General features: G+C 54.2%; 1 protein-coding gene across 1 annotated transcript; it reads left to right on the forward strand.

The window, feature by feature from the left end:
• Positions 1-11,891: 11,891 nt before the first annotated feature.
• HOXD3 (homeobox D3) lies at positions 11,892-13,616 on the forward strand. The gene is made up of 2 exons (XM_059820289.1): positions 11,892-12,387; positions 12,865-13,616. The coding sequence occupies exons 1-2, from the start codon at positions 11,892-11,894 to the stop codon at positions 13,614-13,616; spliced, it is 1,248 nt and encodes a 415-aa protein (XP_059676272.1).
• The last annotated feature ends 8,750 nt before the right edge of the window (positions 13,617-22,366 follow it).

A 22,366-nucleotide genomic window follows, 5' to 3' on the forward strand; every position in this document is an offset into this window, starting at 1 on the left:
AAGTTTTCAAGTTTTGTTACACCCGGTTCCTGCGGTAGAAGCCTTTCGTCTCCAGAGTTGTCCAAAGCCCTCCCTTTGCTCCTCATCCGAATCTAGGGAAAGAAAAGAAAAAAAAAAAAAAAGGGGGGGGGGGGGGGGAGAAAAACTTCTCTGGCAGCTCTTCTTGAAAATCCCCCTCCCGGACCCCCGCTGTTTACTTAAAGTCTGTGATAAGTTGGCTGGGAGCAGGGCAAACGTGTTATTCGAGAGAGCGCTACCAACTTTGGCATCTGTGGTACAGTTCTGGAAAATAATGGCCTTGGATAAGCAAATCGTTGCTTTGTGCTTCTTATCGACCGAGATGGTTCCCGAAGTTAAAGGGCCAAATTCTGCTCCCACATTTCCTTCCCCCGCCCACTGAAGACAAACAAGGGATGTAGCTGCGAGCAGAATTTGTCTCATCGTCTTTTGAAATGTTAATATCTCCAAGACGAGTGTTGGGTTCAGCAGGCACAGCTCTTACAACCCTGTTTGCAAGTCCCCTTTGAGCGAGGCCGGGGCACTGGAAGTTTACATAGTTGTAACTGCGCTGTGAGCTGGGAGTGAGAATACGTGAAGTGGAGGCAGAAAGTACCGAAAGAAATGGTGCCCAGCTGGCAATGCCCTGAAGGGTCAGGGCTGTCTCTAATAACGACCAGAAGCGCCCACTGGTCGTTACAGCCCCTGGAGAACGAACCTGAGGTTTATTTTTCCTTGGTTTTTAACTCTCCTCCAGCGTTATTTTGTGTAGGAAGGGAAGCTGGTTATTTTTGTTCATCATGGGTGAAACGTTGTGCGTTGGAGCCTGTGTTAAACTGTCGCATTGTCCAGCAATACTTTAATCTCTGTTAAAGTGTGATGCTTTTTATAGACTTTGCCAATGTTTTGCTGCCATTGATTAAAGCGTTATTTATACTAATTGTCGCCTGTAGTTTTGATGTAAGCCCTCCGTATACATTTGAAATAATAAAAGGTGTAGAGAAATAGATTCTGGCTTGTACCTTGAACAAACAGTCCTTACAAGGTGGGTCTCTCTTCTGTGAAAATGCTGGTCCCTCCCATCATTACAGTGTTAAAAGATGAGTGACTCTGCGTAGCATCCTTCCAAATGTCCCTTTGAACAGGTTTGCTGATTGCCCCAGCCGTAATGGTGTGACTCTAGGCCAAGCTGGAGTCTATATTTACATTTAGGCTGCAGTTAAAAATGCCTGTCATCCATTTGCTACTGCTTTGCATTTAACAAGCCCTCCTAGAATGACTCCCGGATTTATGCATGTGTGGTAGGAAGCAAGGAGCCACACCTGAAGTCACCTCGATCCCCCCGTAGATGTGTGCCTTTCAGGTGAGTCCTGGAAGGAATCAATTTTAAAAGAAATGGAAATTTGAAATTGATATGCAGTGAGTAGCTTTCTCTGAGCAGAAAGCCTCCCTTTTTCAGCCGACACAAACGAAAGATCTCAAGAAAACACCAACTCGGAGAGTTTAAACTTTCCCGTGCACCTAAGGCAAACATCTTTTTTTTTTTTTCCTCCCCTGCGTAAGCACTTCAGACACTAACACATACCTCTGGCCAAGAGAAGTCGATTGCACTGCTTTTGTCATAAGTATTTGTCACTGAGGACTCGTCCGCTCCTGGAGCGTGGTCAAGGCACGAGTCCAAAAAGACGGTCTCTTGCTCAGCCCGGGAAAGGAGCGTGGTGCACAGAACAAGGCATGTGCCCTTACTGCCTGCAGCGCACGGCGGGGAGGGTGCGTGCGCGTTTCTAAGCACACACTCGCTAAGTTTAAACATCGAGGCACATTTTGTGATTGTATTTTCTCTCTCTCCTGTTTAATGGCTCCTCCTGTTACTCCCGATACATCAATACAGTTCTGTGTATTATATCACCACTAGTCGTTAAGGTAAGAATGAAGAGGAAAGGCAGAGTCAACAGCAAACCCCACTCACTGTACAGTACAGTAAATAGGGACCTCTCGGTGCAGAGCCACACCGCTTCCAACGGCCATGTTTGTTAGCCCTTTCCCCTGATTCTTTTTCCTTTTTTTTTTCTTCTCCCCCCCCCAAGCCTAGAGACCAAAATAATCTTGCTAGGAACAGTCATAACAGGCAGAATTTCAAAGTGCAAGGAAGATGATAAGAATAGATTTCTACAAGTCCTGACCACGTGATTTGCGAAATAATTAATTCAGCACGTCCCTTAAGAAACACGGAGTCGTCATTAATCTGCCAAGCAAAGGACTCTATCAGACTTGAAAACTGAAGAGAACCCAAGAATATAATATACAAAGGGTGCAGTCCCTCTCTCTGCACACCTAGCTCTTTGGTAGCTGCCGAAAAAGAGACGCCCGGTACGTAAACAATTTTTACTTTTATTCCTTCTTATTTCAGCCTTAATGAACTCAGCTGTCAAACGCTTGACAAATAGGGCACGCTGCTTCCTGATTTCCAGCTCGGCAGCGGCCGGGAGCCGGACCGGGCGCAAGCGGTGACCTTTGCTTCCCAGGGAGCGGGGGGAAGAGGGCGAGCGCGGAGCGCCGCGGAGCCCCTCGGAGGAGGCAGGCTGACCGCCTCCCGGGGCGGCGGCGCTGGCCGCGGCCGCCTGCGCGGGGAGGCGCGGAGCGGCGCGGAAGGAACAATGCGGCTGTCAGGGCAGCCGCTGCCCCGTCCCACCGGCGGGGAAAGGCCCTCAGCTCCTTCGCGAGCCAGGTCGTAAATTTTGCCGCGCCTCTTGACAGCGGGGCTGCAGCGGGGCCGGAGCCAGCGCCGAGCGCGCCTTCCCCCCCGCCGCCCGCACAAAGGCCGGCCCGGGCCCCCGGCCCCGCTCCCCCCCGGGCCCTGCCCGCTCCTGCCCCGGCCGCCGTCGGTCCCCGCCCGAGCCGCGCCGCCCGGCGCGGGGCTGCGGAGGAGCCCGGGCGCATCCAGCCCCCGAAGCGCGCACGCCGCCTTTCAAGCCCCGATCGATAGCCCGGGCTGGGGGGACAGCGGATTTGTATTTTTGTACAAAGCCACTCTCTATAAACTCCACAGAATATGGACAAGGAGGCTGAGATTTCGCTGCGAAACCCCAGAGTCAGCTGGAAATACTTTCTGCAAACAGGATATTCTTTATTATCTCTTGCCGGAGTAATTTCTAAAAACCCCTAGATTGTAGCTTTTTATTGCTTCCGTTTCGGTGGCAGGACAGAGACAAAGTTTCCTATGTTATGAATTATACATTCAAACAATAACACATTAATTCAATTATTCAAAGATGACAAATGTTTATGTGCTTTGGTAGTGACTAAGGAACAGATTTGCTACTTCACGAAAACTCCTACATTTTTATCAATGAAGTTTTATATTATCCTGTTGGTCCGGGAAAGAAACCAAACTCCTCCAAGACACGCAGTAAAATGGACCCGAACATAAATCGCAGCCCTTTCAGAAGAGCGTTTATTCCCGCATATAGCCCGGGCTATTTTATCAGTTTGACAATTGCCGGAGTTGTTGTTATAAATCATCATAAGTAATTCCTGAAAGGGTGCGAGGCTGCTGGGGGGCGGGCGGAGACTGTAAATCTTTCTGTTTTATTGCTCTATGAACATATGCTCCGATTGAAGAAGTCTTAGATCCTTTACTGGAGACAAATTCACGCAAAGCTGGAGTCCCACCAGCCAAAGGATTAACATTTCCTTAATACTTTTTCAGCCCCTTTTACGATGTCTTAATTCTGGTGGCAGTGGCGAAAGTGCTCCTTTCTTTCAGCCGTCCTCCATTTTTACATTAAATTTCCTTTTTTTTTTTTTTTTTTTTTTTTTCCCCCCGCCCTAGGCTCTGAAAAGACACCCGAGGGCTGTGGGGCTTTTTCTAGGGGGTTCCGAACTGCCCTCCAAAAAGGCATTTTCTTCTGAATCCTCTTCGTGCTCTTTGCTCGACCGGTGCCCAACTTTCCCCTCGCACTTTTGCGTAGGAAGCGAAAGACCTCTCCGTCATCCAAATTGTCTCAACAGCGGCCAGAATTATGTTCGGCTTTGTGTGTATGTACACAAGTATGCAGAACACGCTGTGCGTTTAGGGGTTGCTGTATGTACACACAGACACGCGAGCGCGGGGGGCTCTGCAAAAACTACCCAGACGCCGAAATATATGGCTGACGGAAAAGGATATAAAGAACCATTACCTCTTACTTGAGGCGAGATTTAAGTGCATCATTTCGAAGAAATATAGGATTATAAATCCGAAGCCGTACACAGTAATTTACATTGAACTTATGTTTCCATCACTGGACTCCAATCTTTTTATAACTGGTTTGCAAAGTCAGGAAAAGCAATGTAATTTAGATAAATGTTACAATGCACTTACGGTTAGTATTGTAAGGTAATACGTTACTGTCACATCCCCATGCTTTGGATGGTAATGAAATCATAGCAGATGTTAGATTAGGTGTGGTGTATTTATAGCTACAGATATGTTAGAAAAATCAAACCGAGGACCTAATACAAATTTTTTTGGTTTTGTTTTGTTGGGTTTTTTTGCCGAACTGGAGTTGTTGGGGAGCTTTGCGGGCACACATGACGGATACACATCGGGTTTGCTCTATGTCTCTTCATACACACAGAGAGGGGAGGGCAGGCTCAGGGCAGACACACACACGCACAAATGTCATGAGGTTTTTCTTCCCAAGGCTTCTTTAGCCTCCAGACCAGGGGCAGTCCCCGCTCCCCCGCATCTTCCCGGCACGGAGAAGGAGAAAGCAAAAATTCGCGCACGCCAGTGAGCCCCAGCGCCTTTCCGCCGGTGCAGCGCTGCTGCGGAGCTGCCCCCGGCCCAGACTCTCGGCTGCAGCCGGTCCCAAATACCTCCTCTTTCTCCGCCGGGAATTTCTGCGCCCTGGGATCGTCCCGCGGAATTCACCTTTCCCCCGGCTCCGCCGGCCCCGCGGGGCGCGTAAGTGCGGGTGCCGCCGCCGCGGAGCGGTGCAGAGCGGCGCGGAGCTCTGCGGGAGCAGAGCGGGCTCGGCAGCGCGGCCGGGCGGGCCGGTGCGCGGAGCGCGGAGCGGAGCGCGGGGGGCGGCCCGCCCCGCGGGGCCCGGCGCGGCAGCCCCGCTGCGCGGGGGCGCGGGCGGCCGCGGGGAGCGCGCCAGCCTCGGCCCGGCGAGCGGCTCCTGCGATCACGTGGGCGAATATGCCTGTATTTTAAGGCAGTGCCTATATTTCTGATTATAAAGGGGTTTCTCCTGCTCGCCCCCCAAATTCATCAATGGCCGCACGATTTAAAACCAAAACAAAACAGGAGCCGGCCAATTGCTGCCTTTGGTTCCAGAAGGCTGGTGGCTAAAGGGTTGTGTGTTGATTTTTTTTTTTTTTTTTTTTAAAGCCCGACAAATTCCGATTTCCACTCGCTCTCTTTTATTGGTAGTTGAGCCTGAGCCTGTTTTCGTTCTATCGGGAATTCTGGTGTGTGGAAATGTCTGTAAAACCGCAAGATCAGGTTTAGGAGAGTATTGTCTGCAGACAAAGGGTGAAGGATATATTCTAAGAACTGCAAGCGCAGATCCTGAAAAGTGTGGAGCCCAGGTTTATGATAAATTGATACACAGGTAAGCAACTGCATGACAAAATGGGACCTTTAACCACAGGGGCTACATTATCGCCTTTGCTCACAGACTGTCTGGAATTTGTTTGCAATCTCTGCCCATAACGGCTGCAAATGCATGGAGTGGTCTCCACCTCCTTGAACGTTTTAAGCTGTATCTTCTTTTTATTATGCTCTTTCAATAAAAAGTGGACTCCTTCCCAAAGGCTAGGGGAAGACGTTTATCCCTATCCTCTTCCCAATTTTCGGTGGTTTCAGGAAGGGAATTACAAACAAGCGAAGAAACGAGGGAGAGACAACTTTGCTAGATGATCCCATTGCCAAAGTAAGATTGAGCATCACGTTAATGCGTTGCCGTGGATAGCCGGGCAGGGGGTAGCCGTGTTGATTTGTAAAGGGCGGTTTAAAATAGGCTCATCGGTAATGTAGCCCCTACGCAGGGTCTCTTAAATATTCCTGCCAAGTGCCTTCCCGAACCTTTTCCCCTCGCCGGGCATTCGTGTTCCTCTGTGGCTGTTGTTTTCCTCCCCCAGTTGTTTTAGTGTTGATATTACCGGTATGCTCATGCCTTCGAGTTACACACGCTGTTTGAAGCACGGCTTGATATTTATCTACCGAGAAGTTTCTTGCCCTGCATTTGTGCGGTTTGATCAATAAGGCGGTGGGAAGGTGCCTGGGGGGGACCGCTGCCTCTCTGAGCGATCTGGGGGGCTGGAAGCGGCCACACAGCCTCCCCGCACACATTTGCAGCTCAGCTCCCTCTCGGGCTGCTGCAACCAGCCCGGCTCTCCCAGGAGCGCCCATTCGCACTCACTTGTGGCCTGCCCGGAGCCCGGGTGAACTCGCGGGCTGTGCTTATTAGAGAGCCCCCGCGTAAAGCCCGGCTTTGTCCTGGCGAGCAGGAGCGGGTGTAAGGCTGCGCCGGACCCTGCCCGCTCCGGGTCACCCGGGCGAGCCCTCCACGGGGGCCGAGCCGCCCCGCGGGAAAGGGGACAGGGAGGCGAGGGGAAGGGGAGAAACTTGGGGTGGTGGCTTTTTTTTTTCTGCGTTCTGTTGCGTGTTGCTCTGCTCGATCAGAAGTTAAAGGCAGTGAACATTTTTCTTAGCTGTATGCCTCCAAGCTGCTGGCCTGCCAAGTTAGTCAGCTGAATCCAATTACTGCAAGCAGCATTTCATTTGGCTCGGTGGAAGCACTCACTTATAACTTCACCTAAAATTTCAATAATACCTATACTGGGCCCACGCCTGGCTAATTCTAAAGATTTCCCTGGGTTTAGCTCTGGCAACTTCTTCTCCCAGGTCGGTCCTTGCAGGAGCGGCGCTGGGAGCAGAGCACAACCCCGGCGTGCCCGGGCTCCCCTCTCCGCAGAACAAACTTTGGGGGCTATTCCTGCGGCCGTGGAAATCTCGGTATTTGGCCAAGCTCTCGCCGGGTAAAGCATGTCTAGAGCAAGAAGGCTATCGCTTGTGAGGCTGAGGAGCTGCTTCGGAAAGGGATGAGAAGTCGATAATTAATTAGGCACAAACCGAAAACTTACCGTGTTAATCAACAGCGGCTAACAATGACTCGGTTTGCAATATTATGATCTCTTCGCTCAGGGGCCAAGGTGCAACCCAACTTACACTGCCTTCATACACCCTGTAAAGAGCTATTTCTAATGAACTCTCTTTAAAAAAAAATAAAGCACGTACGCCCACGTGAATATATTATATAAGACGTTACCGGGACAGGCCCGGGCCAAGAACCTGAGCGAGCATCATGTGTAATCATGAAGCTCCACTTCCCTAACTCCAGTTTGCCAGCATAAATTAAGGTGATTTGGAGGGGGAATGTTGCATCCTACTGGGTTTGGGTAGGGAGAGAGAAGACTTGGTGGAAAGTTGTAAGGTCTGTTGTGTTGTGAGCAATTGGAGGTGCTTCCGTTGGTTGTTCATTAAGTGGTGAGTTATTGCTATACGAGCCAAAGGTCATTTCAAAGGCTTATGGTGGCTAGATATCGTCTTTATAATGACCTGGGCTTCTTTGTGGGGGATTTTCTGGCGCTCTTAAGTTCTTAAAGTCCTGAGTCGACACGTTACACAGCCAAATGCAAAATGCTCACTTCGAGCCGCAAATATTTGCGGCGCATTTTCAGCGCTGGGGCTTCTTCGCTCGTCTTTCTCTCTGTCTTAACCGGGGGCTGGGGGAAGGAAGGGAGAGAGACCCGCGCTAGCTCCGTTTCCGCGGAGCGCTCCGCGGGCCGTGAGTGCGGGCGGCGGGTGCGGTGGTTGTGACCGACGGGGGTGACCGCAGCTCCCCTGCAACGGCGCTCCCGTCCCCCCGTGCGCTGCCCCTCTCCGGACTGGGCGCTCGGGGAGGCAGGCGCGGCTCCGCGGCCGCGGCCGGTGCGCGGGGCCCGGCGCAGCGGCTGCCGCAGGCCGCCCTGCCCGGGCCCGAGCCGCAGCCGGGGTATTTTGCGCGTTTGTTTGCTCCCCGCCTCTCTCAAAGCGCTATTAATAAATGAAGAGACGCATCTGCCCTTTGTCTGGTAAAAGATCTGAGGCGGACGGAGAGACACGGTGAGGGGCTGCGCAAGAGAGGTGCGTTTGTTAACAAAGTCCTAAGGAAGAAAGTCCAAAACAAAGCAGTTTCCACTGAGAGTTCTCACTTCTGTTGCAGGTTCGTGCCCACGGATTATCCAAAGGAACCTGAAGATCCCACCCACACAGTTAAAGTCAAAAATCAAGAAAAAACATAAGTGTGGTGAGTTCTCTAAATTTCCTTTTCCACCCGCCTCTCGCTCCCCCAGCGCGATAGGCCCTTCGCAGGGAGCAAAGCCCGGACCCGGCCGCCGGCCCGCCGAGCGGGGAGCGCTGCTCGGCCCAGCCCGGCGCCGCGGACGCTCGGGGCGCGCCGCCGGCCTCAGCGCCGAATAAGTAACAGCCCGCAGAAGGCCCCACCGAAAGCAGCCCGTGGTCAGAGGGAGCCGAGCCCGGCGGGGGAGCGGCCAAGGCCTGGCCCCAGCCGGGGGGAGCGGGTGGCTCTCCGGGGGGAGGGGGTGCTCCGTAGCCGGTTTAAGAGGCCCCACGGCGGACGCCGCTCCGTGCCCCCCCGCCGCTCCTCCGTCCGCGGGGCCCCTCCGCGCTCCCCAGTGCTCTCAGCCCCCCCAAAGGCGAGACCCCCTCCAGCTCGGGCGCAGCCCCAGCGGTGGGTGCCCGGCCGCCCGGGCGCAGAGGCACCCCGGGGCAGACGCACCCCGTCGCCCGCCTCCCCCGCCCGCGGCCCGGCGAGGCGGCCGGGTCCGGCGGCGGCTCCAGCGCTTTCCTTATATACGGGGCTGCCCCGGGCCGGCGGCCGGGAAACGTGCCGAGCGGGGGATTCTTTTGCCGGGCTCCCTCCTACGCGCCGGCTGCTTTGCACTTCTGAAAGTGCCGGGGCTTGGGAAGTGTTTTCCTTTTCATTCCTGGCCGGAGTGTTTACTGCCACGGCGCTAGCAGTCATAAATTTTGTTACAAACCGCAATGACAGGTGCATTGATATGCACCCTGAGAGCTCCGGCTGCTTTAATAACCGCTCCGCTGGCCGCTCTCACCGCCTCTTATTTATTCGGTATCATATTAGATATTGATCCTAAGCAGAATTAAGTGTAGTGGAAGTTTTAGTAGAGAACTGCTTAATATGAAAGTGTCAGGAGGAAAGCGGCTGGCAATGCCGGGCCGGTGCCAGCGTGGGCCGGCCGCACTCCGCGCACACGCGCGGGGCGGCCGCGTGGGCTCCCGGCTGCGCCCCAGATAGGGCCGTGAGAGGGTCTGTAGCCTCCAAAAGCGCTGGAACCAGTGGAGGGACAAAGACCCCCATTATCGTGTGGAACGCCTAACAGTTCAGATGAGGTTAACCTTTCTGGAGAGGAGGAAGGGAAATCTGAAACACAGACATGGATACTTTGTGGTTTCCTACCCTCGGTGCCTCCGAGCCCACCTCCCACGGCTCGGCCTCACCATTTGGATGTCACTGCTTTTTTTTTTTTCTTTTTGTTTTTTTCCCCCCTTTTTTCCCCTGGAGGCTGTTTCTGGCCAAACCACCAAGTGTTGAGCCCCTGCTTTGGTGTTACCTATAAAAACATCACCCCGGGCCCTGCACTCGTGGAAAATCAAAACCTGGAAAGGTCTCCCTCTTTCTCTCCCTCTCTCTCTTTTTAAGATCTAAAGATGAGCCACCAAACAGTTGAGCATTGTCCATGTGATTTATGGCCCATAGCCTCCTTTTTAGGTTCAAGCAGAGTTCACAAGCAGTTGGTATTTCAGAAAAGAAATAAGGCTTTTAACAGCTTAACAGCAATATTCTTTCTTAAGGTTCTGCGTATTCTTTTGGGAACTATATTTTACAAGGCACATAAAAGCCTACGCTTAAGGCGGTGTTGTGCTAACAAAAGTCCTCAGTCCAGACCGCTCCCGAAAATGTAGATGATAGCAGTGGAAAACAAGCGACAGAGTTATTTTGCACAAAAATACTTTCAAGACTCGTCAAGATTATCACAGCGTATTAAAACTCATCTGAATCGCCACCGTCCATTTCCACAGACATTTTTTAACTAAGGTTTTCTAGGAGAGGGAAATAGCTCTTTTCCCGTTTCCATCAGCTTCGCAGATCATCCCAGGCTTTTGTTCAGGGAAGAAAAGGACGGCGGCGGTTTGTGACAGGGGATAAACCGCCGACAGCGGCCGCGGATCGCAGCTCCCTGAGGTTATTCCGAGTTGTAAAGACGTGCTTCCCGGTGAATTTTAGAGAACAGATCAGCGGTACTTGGCGGTACCAATTGCTGCAGGGGAAAAAGCAGTACTCTGGTAGTATTGCTTAAGTATAGGCTGGAGAATGATAATTATCGGACACTGTTTAAAAATTTCTAGCTACTCTTCTCTGGTATGTTAATAGGCTTAAACCCCGAAGAAATACAATGAACTCTTAAGATATGTCGAGTTACAGACTTACATTGTCAGGTGAAGTATGTGCTAATTTACAAAATTACCAAAAATGTCGGAGAAAACCCCTATCCCACAAGAAAATAAGAACAGAGAGTATTAAAAAGCCGCAACAAAATCGCAGAACAGTTTCTGTCTTACAACAAGCGCAGAGAAGTTTCGAGAGCAGCAAGGGGAAAGGAAACAGCACCCTGCCCCAAAACGTCTGCCCTAAGGGGACTCCGGGCTGTCCGTGCGTTTTCGGTCTGAGCAGCCTGATCGGGGGGGCAGGGGGGGGGAAGGGGAGCGCCATAAGTTTGCAGGCTGGAAAAAGAAGAGAAACCCCTAAAAATTATCTCCAATGTCTCAGGCTCGTCCTACTGGGGACAAATAAAAGGGACGAGAAACGTCGGGTGAGGGAATTTAATTCATCACAGAATTAAAATAGGGGAGCTGACCTGCGACTTCCTTTATAGTGCAAAGTGAAGGGAGTGAATGGCGCCGGTTATACTTTAACTCCGGAGGAATCCGGGGGAAGAAGGAGGCCGGGTTTACAAAGGGGACGGGATTTTTCTGCCTCTGCCCGGCCGCAGCCCGGGCTCAATCCATCATGTCAGTGGTGCGTGGCCGTGCGCACGCGTGCCGGGCGGGCGGGCGAGGGGGCGCCGGGGGGGTCTCCGCCGAAATGGGCCGGCGGGGTCCCTGGGGACACCACCCAGCGCGGCCTCGGGTTGCTCCCTGAGAGCCCTTGCCTGCGACCGCGGCGGCCGATCCAGCGAAATTCGTGTGGGAAAGGTCCAAAGGCAGAACAAAGCAAGGAAACATCCCCCAAAATGCCTCAAAAAGTGGCCTCTGGGAAGTCCCGCCAATGTGTCCCCCGTCGCCCCAGCAGCATCGCTCTCGGGTGGCTCCTTCCCTGTCGTCCCCCTGTCCTTCCCTGCTGCGCCCTGCTCTCTCCCTGGTGTGCCCCAGTTCGCCCTGGCTCCTGCCTGGTGACCCTGCTCCTTCCCTAGTGTCCCTTGCTCCCTCCCTGCCGACTCTGGTCCTTCTCTGGTGCCTCCTGCTCCTTCCTTGATGTCCCCTGCTGCTAGTCTGGTGTCCCCTGCTTCTTGCTTGATGTCTCCCGGTCCTTCCCTGGTGTCCCCCAGCCTCTGCGTGGTGCCCCCGCTGCCGCCCCGCTGCCGCCGGCCCACCCGTCCAGCCGAGGCTGGGGGTGCCGGGGTGCGGGGCGTGCCGGGGCCGGCCGGCCGCTCCCAGCCGGCGCCCCCAACTGAAGGTCTCTTTTGTGTCCCCGCTGTCCCCCTCCCCAGGTGGCTGCCAGTGGCCCGGGCCGACGACGTGAGGCGCGGGGCGGCGGTCAATGTTATTTGAGCGGGGGCCGCGGGCCTCGGCGATCGCAGAGCGGAGGATGCAGAAAGCCGCCTACTACGACAACGCGGGGCTCTTCGGGGGCTACTCCTACAGCAAGGCCGACGCCTACCCCTACGGCGCGGCCCACCAGCCCTACGGCCAGGCCGGCCTGGACGGCGAGTACCCCGGCTCCGCCTGCTCCGTCCAGGGCTCGGCGCCCGGCCGCGGCCCGGCCCACAAGGGCAGTGAGCTGAGCGGCAGCTGCATGCGGACGGCCGGGGGCGGCCCCGGGGGCAGCCAGCCCCCGGGCATCGGCGAGCAGCAGCCCCCGGCGCTGCCGCCCTCCTCCCCGCCCAACCCTCCCCCCAGCGCACCCCCTCCGAAAAAAGCCAAGGGGGGCCCCAACTCCTCGGGCTCGGCCACCGCCACCCTCAGCAAGCAGATATTCCCCTGGATGAAGGAGTCCCGGCAGAACTCCAAGCAGAAAAGCACCTGCGCCCCCTCAGGTAGCCCGACATGCCCCCCCTCCCCGCCCCGCCGCGGCCCATTGCCCGCCCGGGGAGCCGGGCCGAGCCCCTCGGGCCGAGCCCCCTGGCCCTGCGCCTTGTCCCCCACTCCTCCAGCTGCCATCGCCCCCATCCCCGTCTCGGGGGTCCCAGCCCCTTCGGGAGCTGCAGGCGGGGCGGGCTGGGGGCTCCCGCCCCGCTCCCCCTGCCAGCCCAGGGGCTGCAGGCGCGGCCCCGACGGGTCCCGGCAGCGCCTGAACGGGGGGGCCGCTGGGTGCCCCTGGGAGGAAGCAGCTGCGGGGGGGTGGGTGTGTGTGTGTGCCGGGCAGGGAGGGGTGGGAGGCCGCCCCCGGGCCCCCTGCGCCCCCTCCCCGGGGGCCGGCAGAGAGAGAGGGAGAGAGGGGGCGGCGGGGCTCCGGGGGACCCGGGGAGGGCTTTCGGGGGGGACCAACGGCTCTTCGTGCCTCTTCCCCGCAGGAGAGAGCTGCGAGGACAAGAGCCCCCCCGGGCCGGCCTCCAAGCGGGTGCGCACAGCCTACACCAGCGCGCAGCTGGTGGAGCTGGAGAAGGAGTTTCACTTCAACCGCTACCTGTGCCGGCCGCGCCGGGTGGAGATGGCCAACCTGCTCAACCTGACCGAGCGGCAGATCAAGATCTGGTTCCAGAACCGCCGGATGAAGTACAAAAAGGACCAGAAAGCCAAAGGCATCATGCACTCCCCCGTCGGACAGTCGCCGGACCGCAGCCCCCCCCTCAGCGGCCCAAACCACGTCGGCTACTCCAGCCAGCTCCCCAGCGTCAACAGCCTCAGCTACGACGCGCCCTCGCCCACCTCCTTCGCCAAACCCCAGCAGAGCATGTACGGGCTGGCCGCCTACACGGCGCCGCTGAGCAGCTGCCTGCCGCAGCAGAAGCGCTACGCGGGCGCGGAGTACGACCCCCACCCCATGCAGAGCGGCGGCGGCGGCTTCGCCAACCCCAGCCTGCAGGGCAGCCCCGTCTACGTGGGGGGCAACTTCGTGGACTCGATGCCGGCCTCGGGCCCCATGTTCAACCTGGGGCACCTGCAGCACCCCTCCTCCGCCAGCGTGGACTACAGCTGCGCCGCCCAGATCCCCGGCGGCCACCACCACGGACCTTGCGACCCCCACCCCACCTACACGGACCTCTCCTCCCACCACACCTCTCAGGGACGGATGCAGGAGGCGCCCAAGCTCACGCATCTGTAGCGGGGCGGCGGCCGGCGGGGCCCGCTCCCCTCTCTATTACCTCACTTTTCTGACGGGACAGTGTTACTTTGCTCTCGAGTGCCAACAGTATTAGTGGATTTGCCTCCCCTAGCAGCTCCCTTCCTTCTTCCGCAGCCCCGAGTGGGTCCGGGAGCAGGAGCCCTTCTCTTAGAGCTGTGTTAAGCATGACAGTGCAATATACCGCAAACCGAGGGACTGATAAGCTGGTAATGATGTACTTGAAGGTAAGTCTTAGAGGTGCCGTAGTGTTAGCAGCGCGTCATGCTGAGGTGTTCTAGACCAGTCGTGAGCGGTGGGAACTCGCCCGCGCGTAAGCTTATTTCAGAGAAGTTAATTTATGGATTCTTCCGTAACGTAAGGATCGCATCGGACTAAACGATACGTATTTATTATTTGAAGCGAGACATTTTTGTATCACTGATTATTTATCCTCGTCTTAATGTATTTATGTGGGTATTCGTAGAATTTCTTCACCAGTACTTCGGGAGAGCGATTCAGGTCCGTGGTGACTTACATTTCACCTATTTAGTATATTCGGTCTGAGCTAGTTGAGAGAGTAGTCTTGAACAGTTGTAACAGTGGCTGGTGTTTGTAGTTTATGTAAGGATTAATTAAGACAGCAAATCGTAAGTCATTAATAGAGTAAAACGAACTGTGGCATCACACAAAGAGCCGTTACACTTAGGAGAAAAAAATAAAAGTATTTTTAAAGTATTTATTTCTAACCGGCTGGCCCCACTCGAGCCCCTCGGTGGCTTGGCTGGCAGCTGGCTCGGCCGGGTGAAGCCACCTTTAGTTGGAAGCGCAGCCGCTTTGGGGAGGCGATCTACAAAGCGGGGCGCTTGGCCATCTTCTTTCAGATCAAATCCTGCGTACAAAAACCTCGGTGAGGTTAACATTTATTTATTGACTGGGTATCTATCGCACATATTGTTATTTCGGTGGGCTATTTTATTTTCTTTCTTTCTTTCTTTTTTTTTTTTTTTAATTACATTCTGGCTATCTGAAATAGGAAAGAAATTAGAAGCTTAGAACGCAAAAAAAATTAGAAACCCTCTGATAGCGCTAATTTCATTAGGGTCTCCATAGCAATCCGCGCAGCAGCTGCCGCCTCCTTTGTTATTTATACTGTTGTCTTTATACTAACCATAAATCAATTTTTTAGACATCTTTGGAAGCCCGAGCTTTTCCTCTTGTTTTTCACAAAAATAAACTTTGAAAGAAAATTGACAATCAGAGATATACGGCCGAAGGGGAGCCGCCGAGGCGGGGTGCGGGCAGCGGCCGGGCGGTGCCGCCGCCCTCCCCCGGCGCCCGGCGCGGACGGGCCCGTCCCCTCTGCCCGCGGCAGAGGGGCACCGCCGCCTCTCTCTGCCACGAACGGGACAGCTAACACGGGGAAAAACAGTAATAATAATAATAATAATAAAAAAAAGGAGATGGAAAAAAGAAAAGAGAAAAAAAAGAAAAAAGGAACGGTGCTCTGAACCCTCGTGTTTCCTCCTCTCTAGTTACACGGCTGTGTTGAATCCCTCGCTGGATTTACAGAGATACTTCTTTTGTAAACGTTGTCATTAAAGTCTCTTCCTGACGGTACATGTCACTCCGAGAAGACTAGTCTTACCTCCTTCTAAAAGTGTCCAGTTAAAGATTAATCCGAACTTCTGTATTCCCCACCAAACCGTCTGACGTGCCACTTCCCAGTTTGACAAACACTGCAGCTCCTACTCCATCCTCTAATGACAGGACCTGGCATTCCTATTGTGAGAAATACTTTAATTCCTCCAGTTCTGGTCAACACAGACAAGTTTTCTTTCTTTCTTTTCTTCTTCTTTTCTTTCTCCTCCCTGCTTTCTTCCCCGCCTTCTGGTATTTGTGTTTGGCTGGACAGTAACGATTCAAAATATTACTTAGGGTTTTATTTTCCCCTCTGTGCAATTTTAACAATGTCGTGCTATGTTGAGACATGTAGCTTTTGTTAAATTTCACTTTTACCCAAGCAAATTTGGATATATGTGTTGTAGATCTGTAAACAAAACAGAACAGAATAAACTACTTTGTTCGGAGACGTATTTTAACCATTTTGAGCCCTGAAATTGTTTTCTATGGAAGTTTTCACGCAAATTGTTTCTTAGAAGCTCTGTCCAGGGGTAAACAAAACATACAAACAATGCAAGAAGTAAGGCTAAACACCACTCGTGAATTATACTTCTATAATATTCCATAAATATAAATATATGTTTGTATCTCCAAAACTTTCTGTAATCTATGTATCCATGGCTGAAATTGTCCATGTAGGTTTTTTTGCGTGTTCTTGAAAACACAAGGTATTTCGCATAACTTGCTTCTATCTGTGAAACGGCAAGGCACCACCATTTCTGCAGGGCCGTCCCTGCTGTAACCCAATGTGCTTTTCCCAAGTGTTTCCCACCTTCGTGCTCTGTAGGCTGTTCTTCAAACAGCATCTGCTCTGACTTACGCTATTAGTCCTTCATGAAATATGTTAAGAAAGAAAAGGCCATTTATAGATAGCCATTCCCCAGATCTGAGGAAGAAAGGGGTTTCAGAGGAACCCTGACGACAAACAAGGTGTTACCGAGGCACACTGCTGTGAATTATTTTCATATTGCAGAGAGACGGGGTTTGCAGACTTGGTTTCCAGTGGGGGAGGAGGAGGAGGAGCATGTGCAAGGGGGAATCTTCCTGTAAATAAATTCACTTTCTTCTCCGTGACTCTGGCAGAGGCGTCTTGTTTGTAATGCGATAGAAGTCCGTGATGATAACCTAATTATTAGAAGTAATGTTACTTTAGTGAGATGGCTGGTATTTTTACAGTGTTTGTACAAGCATCAGCAACCTAGAGGAGAGAGACACTTTGGCACAAGCCAGACTTTTTCTTGGCCCGTCATTTAAAACCCATAAATTATCAACAACCCCCTTTCACGCTCAGTAGGAACTCAGCTCCTTCGCAACAGCTTCTGATGTGCTGAACTCCAGTCACCCATTTAAAACACAACTCGTCAGCCAAGGCCAGACCTGGGGCTGATCCCAGCCTTGTCTTTCTTTGCAAATAGGAGCCACAGCACCCCTTCCCCTCCTTCCCTGCTCCCTCCACCTGCTCCAGACCCATAACAGGGTCACTGAGCCAGAGCCTCTAAATGCCTGCAGCACTGCAGCAGCGTTTGGAACAGGGAGCTGCCGGCAGCACCGGTTGAGAGGCGTCAGGGGTGCACTGAGCTTCAGTGAGGCCATGCAGGTTCTCCTGTTCAGATCAGTGGGTTTTGGGTCTCCACTTGTTGGTCTGGCCCTTACAGTAACCCACCATTTAATGGGGCCGCAGCAGTTTCCCCGCTGCAAAAAGGAGATGAGGCTTTGTGTTAGCTCTGTGCAGTCAGTGCAGGGCTGAGCTGCCCATTCGCACCCTGTTTCTTTTGAGGGGGGTCCCATCCATGTCGTGGGCCTGGCTAGCAGCACGTGGGCAGGGGGACCCAGGCAGGTACAGCTAGGGGCTCCCAGGGATGTCACTGTCTTGCAGGTGCCACGTGTGTGGGGCTGGGAAAACACAGCCCAATGCCTCCTGCTCCATTAGCAAGTGCTCCTTGGGCAGAGCACTGCAGGCTCCAGCCCTGGCCCCTGGGCCGGCTGGGGAGGGACTCCGGGGCACCCTGCCTGGCTGCCACCATGGGACCACGCCTGGGTCACCCAGGGCTGCAGGCAACCTTGTTCATGGGTGAAGAGGAGGCAGCTGGCTGCACACCCAGGAGGCAAGGACAGGCAGGGGGGAGGCTGGCTAAGAAAGAGGGAGCCCACCAGCACCAACGAGAAGCCCCCTGACTTTCTTGGGGACCAGCTGGGTCATTGGAGCTCCACGGCAAGAAGTCTGAAGGCAGGATCCACCACTGGGGTCTCTGCACCCCTCCAGCCCCATGGGAAGTCCTATGAAACAGCCTGCAGGGAGGTCCAAGCACAGAAGGGACTACTCAGCTAGGGAAAAAAGAGGGTAAAGGGGATGGGGCCGCTAGGCTACCACTGGGAGGGTGCCTCGATGACAGCTGTCGACCGGGAAGGGAGGGAAGGAGCTGCAGGTCGCGACGTCATCCTCCTGTGTGCCAGCCTGCCGTGCGTGCCCAGAGGCCGCACACAATGGCAGCCCAGCGAAGGCGCAGCGTGCTGCGTGGCGGAGAGGCCCAGGCGTCCGGCACCGCTGCTGCAGACCTGCCTGGGAACAAAAGCTGGAGCCAGACGGGCAGCACAAAGGGGCTGGTGCTGCCGGGGCAATTAGGGCCGCGGTGGTTGGCTGGGCACCACGTGATGTTATATATTGATGAACCAGCTACCTCTGCTTTTAAAAGGTGTGAGATGGGCTGGACCAGAGCTCCGTTGGCCGCAGCCACTTTCCGGGGTCTGAGCGGCAGGTTAATGCCTGAATGGGCAACAGCTCTCCATTCCCACATGAGCAGCAGCAGTGGGTATGCTGTGGTCCTCGCTGGGAGTGGGGCTGGCGGGGGAGAGAGGGGGCTGGCTCTATTAGGGGTCATCAATCACACGATGAGCACTTTTCACTCGACAGCAGTTCCTCCTACTTCTGCTCGGGCCTGAGCCAGCTGGGACTCGACCAGAAACCCTGGCCAGCAGAGGCAGAGCCCAGTCCCGGAGCCCAATAGCCACAGGGTAACGTGGCAGGACTGGCCCGAGTCCCTTCGGTCATAAAGGCTGAGACGCAAAAGGGGACACAGCAAAGCGTCTGTGCTTGCACATCCCCAGGCCTCTGCAGATGCTGCTCGGGAGCAGAGGTGGGCCTTCGTCTCCACCTTCAGAGCCCAGGGTCCTGGAGCTCCCTGAACTGCTTTGGGATGAACCCTGGAAAGGCTCAGCTGCAATGACCGTAAGCACAAAGCTGAATGAAATTAGCATGGGATCTGTCCTGGGCAGGATGGAGGTCTTCCGGGTGAAAATACTCCTGAATGTATGATTTGAACATCTGGGTTCATTTTTTCTTTATTTGCTGATGTGCAGTTTTTCTTGCAATAGCAGAAGTTTTGGGAGAGGGTAGACCACCCCATGCTGAGTGAGGCCCATAGCCTCGATCTTCCCGCCAAGGAACCTGAGCCACCTTTTAGGATCTTTGTGAGCAAGAAGGGCTAGACAAGGCAGAAATCTTGGCTGCAAACCCTTTGACATCCCTGTTTTGCACACAGCAGTATGGCTTACCTTGATAGCTCTGGGTTATCAATACGCATAATTTTTCCTTCCTATCAAATTCACAGCCATGGGACAGCAAACAGGGCATTACATGGCACAGGGGCCTGTGCGGAATCACTCTTCTAGGGAAATCCTTACAGAAGGAGGGAGAGACTTTCCTCTTCTCTGTGTTCATGCAGAGGATCTTTGTAGTTAGTCCAATGCACTGGGAGAGCAGAGGTCCCTGACCCAGGCCTGGTGAAACTGCCCCAGGGGTCAGCCAGGAAAGGGGAGCTTGTGGCAGGGAAATATCAATGGCAGAGGGAAACACACCTTCCTCAGGAAGAGCACGAAGTGCCCTGCGCACCAGAAAGGGCCGTGCTTGTGCTGGAGCTGAGTCTGGCTCCCCGGAGCAGCAGGACGATTCCCTGTCTTTGCCCTGAGGTCTCTGGACATCCCTGGTTTTATTCACACTTTACAAATAAACTCCCCAGAGCTTCTCCTCCTTCTTCTCTGACAGCCTTCCTCCCAGCTGCCTTTGATGGTTTGCCTGTGTTAACAGGGCCACTGCTTAAATCTCCAGTGTTTGCTTACCTCTCTTTGGGATGCACACTCACACCCCGGCTGTCTCCACACCATGGATGTACATCCCCACGTACTGCTGAGAACCAGCTCTCCCTGGCTGGCAGTGTCATGGCAGCAGAGGGGCAAGGACAAGGTCATGCTTAAAGCAGACCTTCCACATAATTTTCCTAAGGGCTGGAGAGGGATCTGTTGAACCTCCTGTGTGTTAGTTATTGTGACAAGCACAGACGATGGAGGCTTGCTCCAGAGAGGAAAGGCAACATGCTGCAACCTCAAAGTAGTCCCTGTGGTTCAGGGCTGCCATTGCTTTCAACACATGCACTGCTCAAGCAGCCTCCCTGGAGCACTGCTGGTAAGTGTCTGCACCCAAGAGGGTTTGGGGCTTTTTGGCTGGGCTTGTTCCTTCATCATGTCTTAATGGTGAGTGCCTCAGGCTTTGCAGTAGCCCACATGTTTCCAGAAGCTTGGTGGCACGGGGGTTGGTTTGGTCCATTGTTCTCACAGAGGTTTCTGCCCCAGCAGCTCCCCTGGCTTGTGCCATCACTGCACTGCTTGCACAGATGTCCCTAAACCTCCCAGCCATTCTCAAATTGCCCTTGACAGCATCACATTCCTCCCACTCTTCCTTTTAACCCACTTTTCTTCTTCCTCCTTTGACTTCCAAGGACTCTTTCCCATCAGATCTCTTGCAAAAAAAACCCAGCTGTAGTTGCTCAACTTCATATTACTGGGACTTAGCTATTAAAGTCTGAACGCTGTGAAATTCAGGAGCGTAGAAAACGGCATCCGTCTCAAAAGCCAGAGCAACAACAAGAGATGCTTTGCCTGTGTTTAGGCACTGATTTCTGCTTTCTTCATCCTTGAAGAGTCCTGCAAAAACAAGCAGGTAACAAACAAGAAACTCGGTAACAGAATCCAGCTGGGTGAATGGAAAGATCGTATGTTGATGTGAACATGGACAGCTCTTCTAGCATTTAAAACACAGCTTTAGGTGTAATTAAACCAGTTGTGTTATGCAAACAGAGGACTGAAGTAAAGCAGCAGCCCTCCTCTGGAGCCAGTGCTGTTTGCTTCACTGCGGGCAGGAGTTTTTACAGCAGGGGAGACTGAAGAGCACAGATGCTCTCCTGCACGGACAGACTTTCTCTGCTAAAGAGAAAGCCTGGTCTTCCCAGGCTTCTGTTTTGTCAGAAGATGACATTTTCCAAGCTGCTCTGATTGCCGTGGGTGTGCTGAGCAAGTTTGTATCATCCAGAATTTAACCCCTCCCTCAAAATGCAGGTTTCCTGACAAGATGTATTTGATTTAAACTGTTCTTCTAATTTACACCTGCATCCTCTGCAAATGAAAACGTAGGTGATAACCCATTATTAGTGCAGCAGGGTAGCGCAGCCCAGAACAGTGAACAAGTCTGTGAACATCACTGGTCGGAGCCCACATGCAGGGATGCGCTCCTGTGTCATTGCAGGCTTGTGTCTCCCTGTCCCAGGGATGTATCCTTTCAGGGCGTCTGCAGAAAAGAAAACCAGGCCTGCTCTGAACCATCAGATGGGTGTAACAGTGGGGCAGCTGAGGCTGAGCTGCAGAGCACAAGTCCCCATGGGAAAGAGTTGAGACTGAGTCAGTGAAATGGTCTGATTGCGTCTCCCCACGGTGTCCGTTCCCTGCCACCAGCCCAGCCCTCTGAAATCCACATAAGACCGAGTGGAATTTTTCCTTCTCTGGGGATCCTGGTTGCCCTTGGGTGGTTGGCACCATGTCTGGTCCTCACAAAATTTGTGGCCTCTTCCTGACCACAGTGAGCAGCACTTTGGCCAAGAGCTTGTAGAGCTCTTTGGGCTGTTGAGTGGAGGGCATGGGATGATGGATGAAGGCATTTCAATTTCATGCTTTTATTTAGAAATAAAATAATTTTTTTTTCATAAGGTACCACCCTTGCATTTCCCAGCTTAGTCCACATCCACCTCCTAAGACTTAGAAGGTTACATGTCTAATTAGAAGTGGCATAGCCCTTCTTTGTGTTCCTTGTCTGTCCAGTCCCACGTCGCCACAGCTCAAGTGTGCTCTGCCCAGAGCACCCTTTTGCTGTTCTGAACTGCATTGACACATGGTTATCAGCTGACGAGTTGGATGAAACCCATCATTATCCAAATCAAGCGTATGTGTAGCTCAGACTGGATGGTCAAGCATCACTTGGAGCCTTTTAGAGAAAGACCATTGCTTTTGGAGTCCAGGCTTCACATCCTCCAGGCTTGTTCCTGTCCCCTGCCGTTCCGGGGGGATGAAAACCAAGAGACAGAGTTGGAGGGTTTGGCTGGGCACTGCACCTTGCTGCACTCTCTGCCAGATGCAAACGCTCAGTAAATTATGCCGAATCGCCAAGGGAAAAATGAAAGCCCATTAACGGGGTGAGCCCGGGGATTCACTTTTGAGAGGCTGCAGAGCACTTATCTGATGGAGTGAGACCATTAAGGGCCGCGAGGTGCAGCAAGCCCCCCCTCCTCCGGGTGCGGACAGCCTGGGGGTGCCTGCGCAGCCCGCCGCGCCCCCGCCTGCTCCCCCGGGCTGCGGGGGCTCCCGCGGGAGCCTGCGGGGGCCTGGCCGGCAGCGGGGCAAGGGGAGGGGGCGGAGCTGCCCGGGGACGGGAGCTCGGGTAGCGGGAAAGCGCCGGTCACCCACCCTCCGAACTCCGGCAAGCGGCTCCGAAGTGCGCGGCGGCTCCGGCGAGTCCAGAGCGAGCGGCCAGGGGGGTCCCGGGACAGCTCGGGAGGGTGCCCACCCACAGCCCCAGGCCGGTCCTGGGCAGCCGGGTGTGGGCAGGGGAGCTGGCGGCGCCCGGGACCCCCGGTGCGGGCTCCCCCGGCCGGGCTCCCATTGGCCGCGGGGCGGGACGTGCCGCCCCGCTCCCGGCCCTATATTAGGGCAATATAGCCCCGGCGGGGCGCGGCGCTGCCCCGCGGGCC

The sequence above is a fragment of the Gavia stellata genome, chromosome 8 (genome assembly GCF_030936135.1).
Source record: "Gavia stellata isolate bGavSte3 chromosome 8, bGavSte3.hap2, whole genome shotgun sequence".
Classification (NCBI taxonomy): Eukaryota; Metazoa; Chordata; class Aves; order Gaviiformes; family Gaviidae; genus Gavia; species Gavia stellata.

Bases quoted from the DNA above. Each gene is read 5' to 3' on its own strand.
- HOXD3 (XM_059820289.1), top strand. From the start codon at position 11,892: ATGTTATTTGAGCGGGGGCCGCGGGCCTCGGCGATCGCAGAGCGGAGG. The intron at 12,388-12,864 runs GTAGCCCGACAT...TCTTCCCCGCAG, and splicing joins AAGCACCTGCGCCCCCTCAG to GAGAGAGCTGCGAGGACAAG.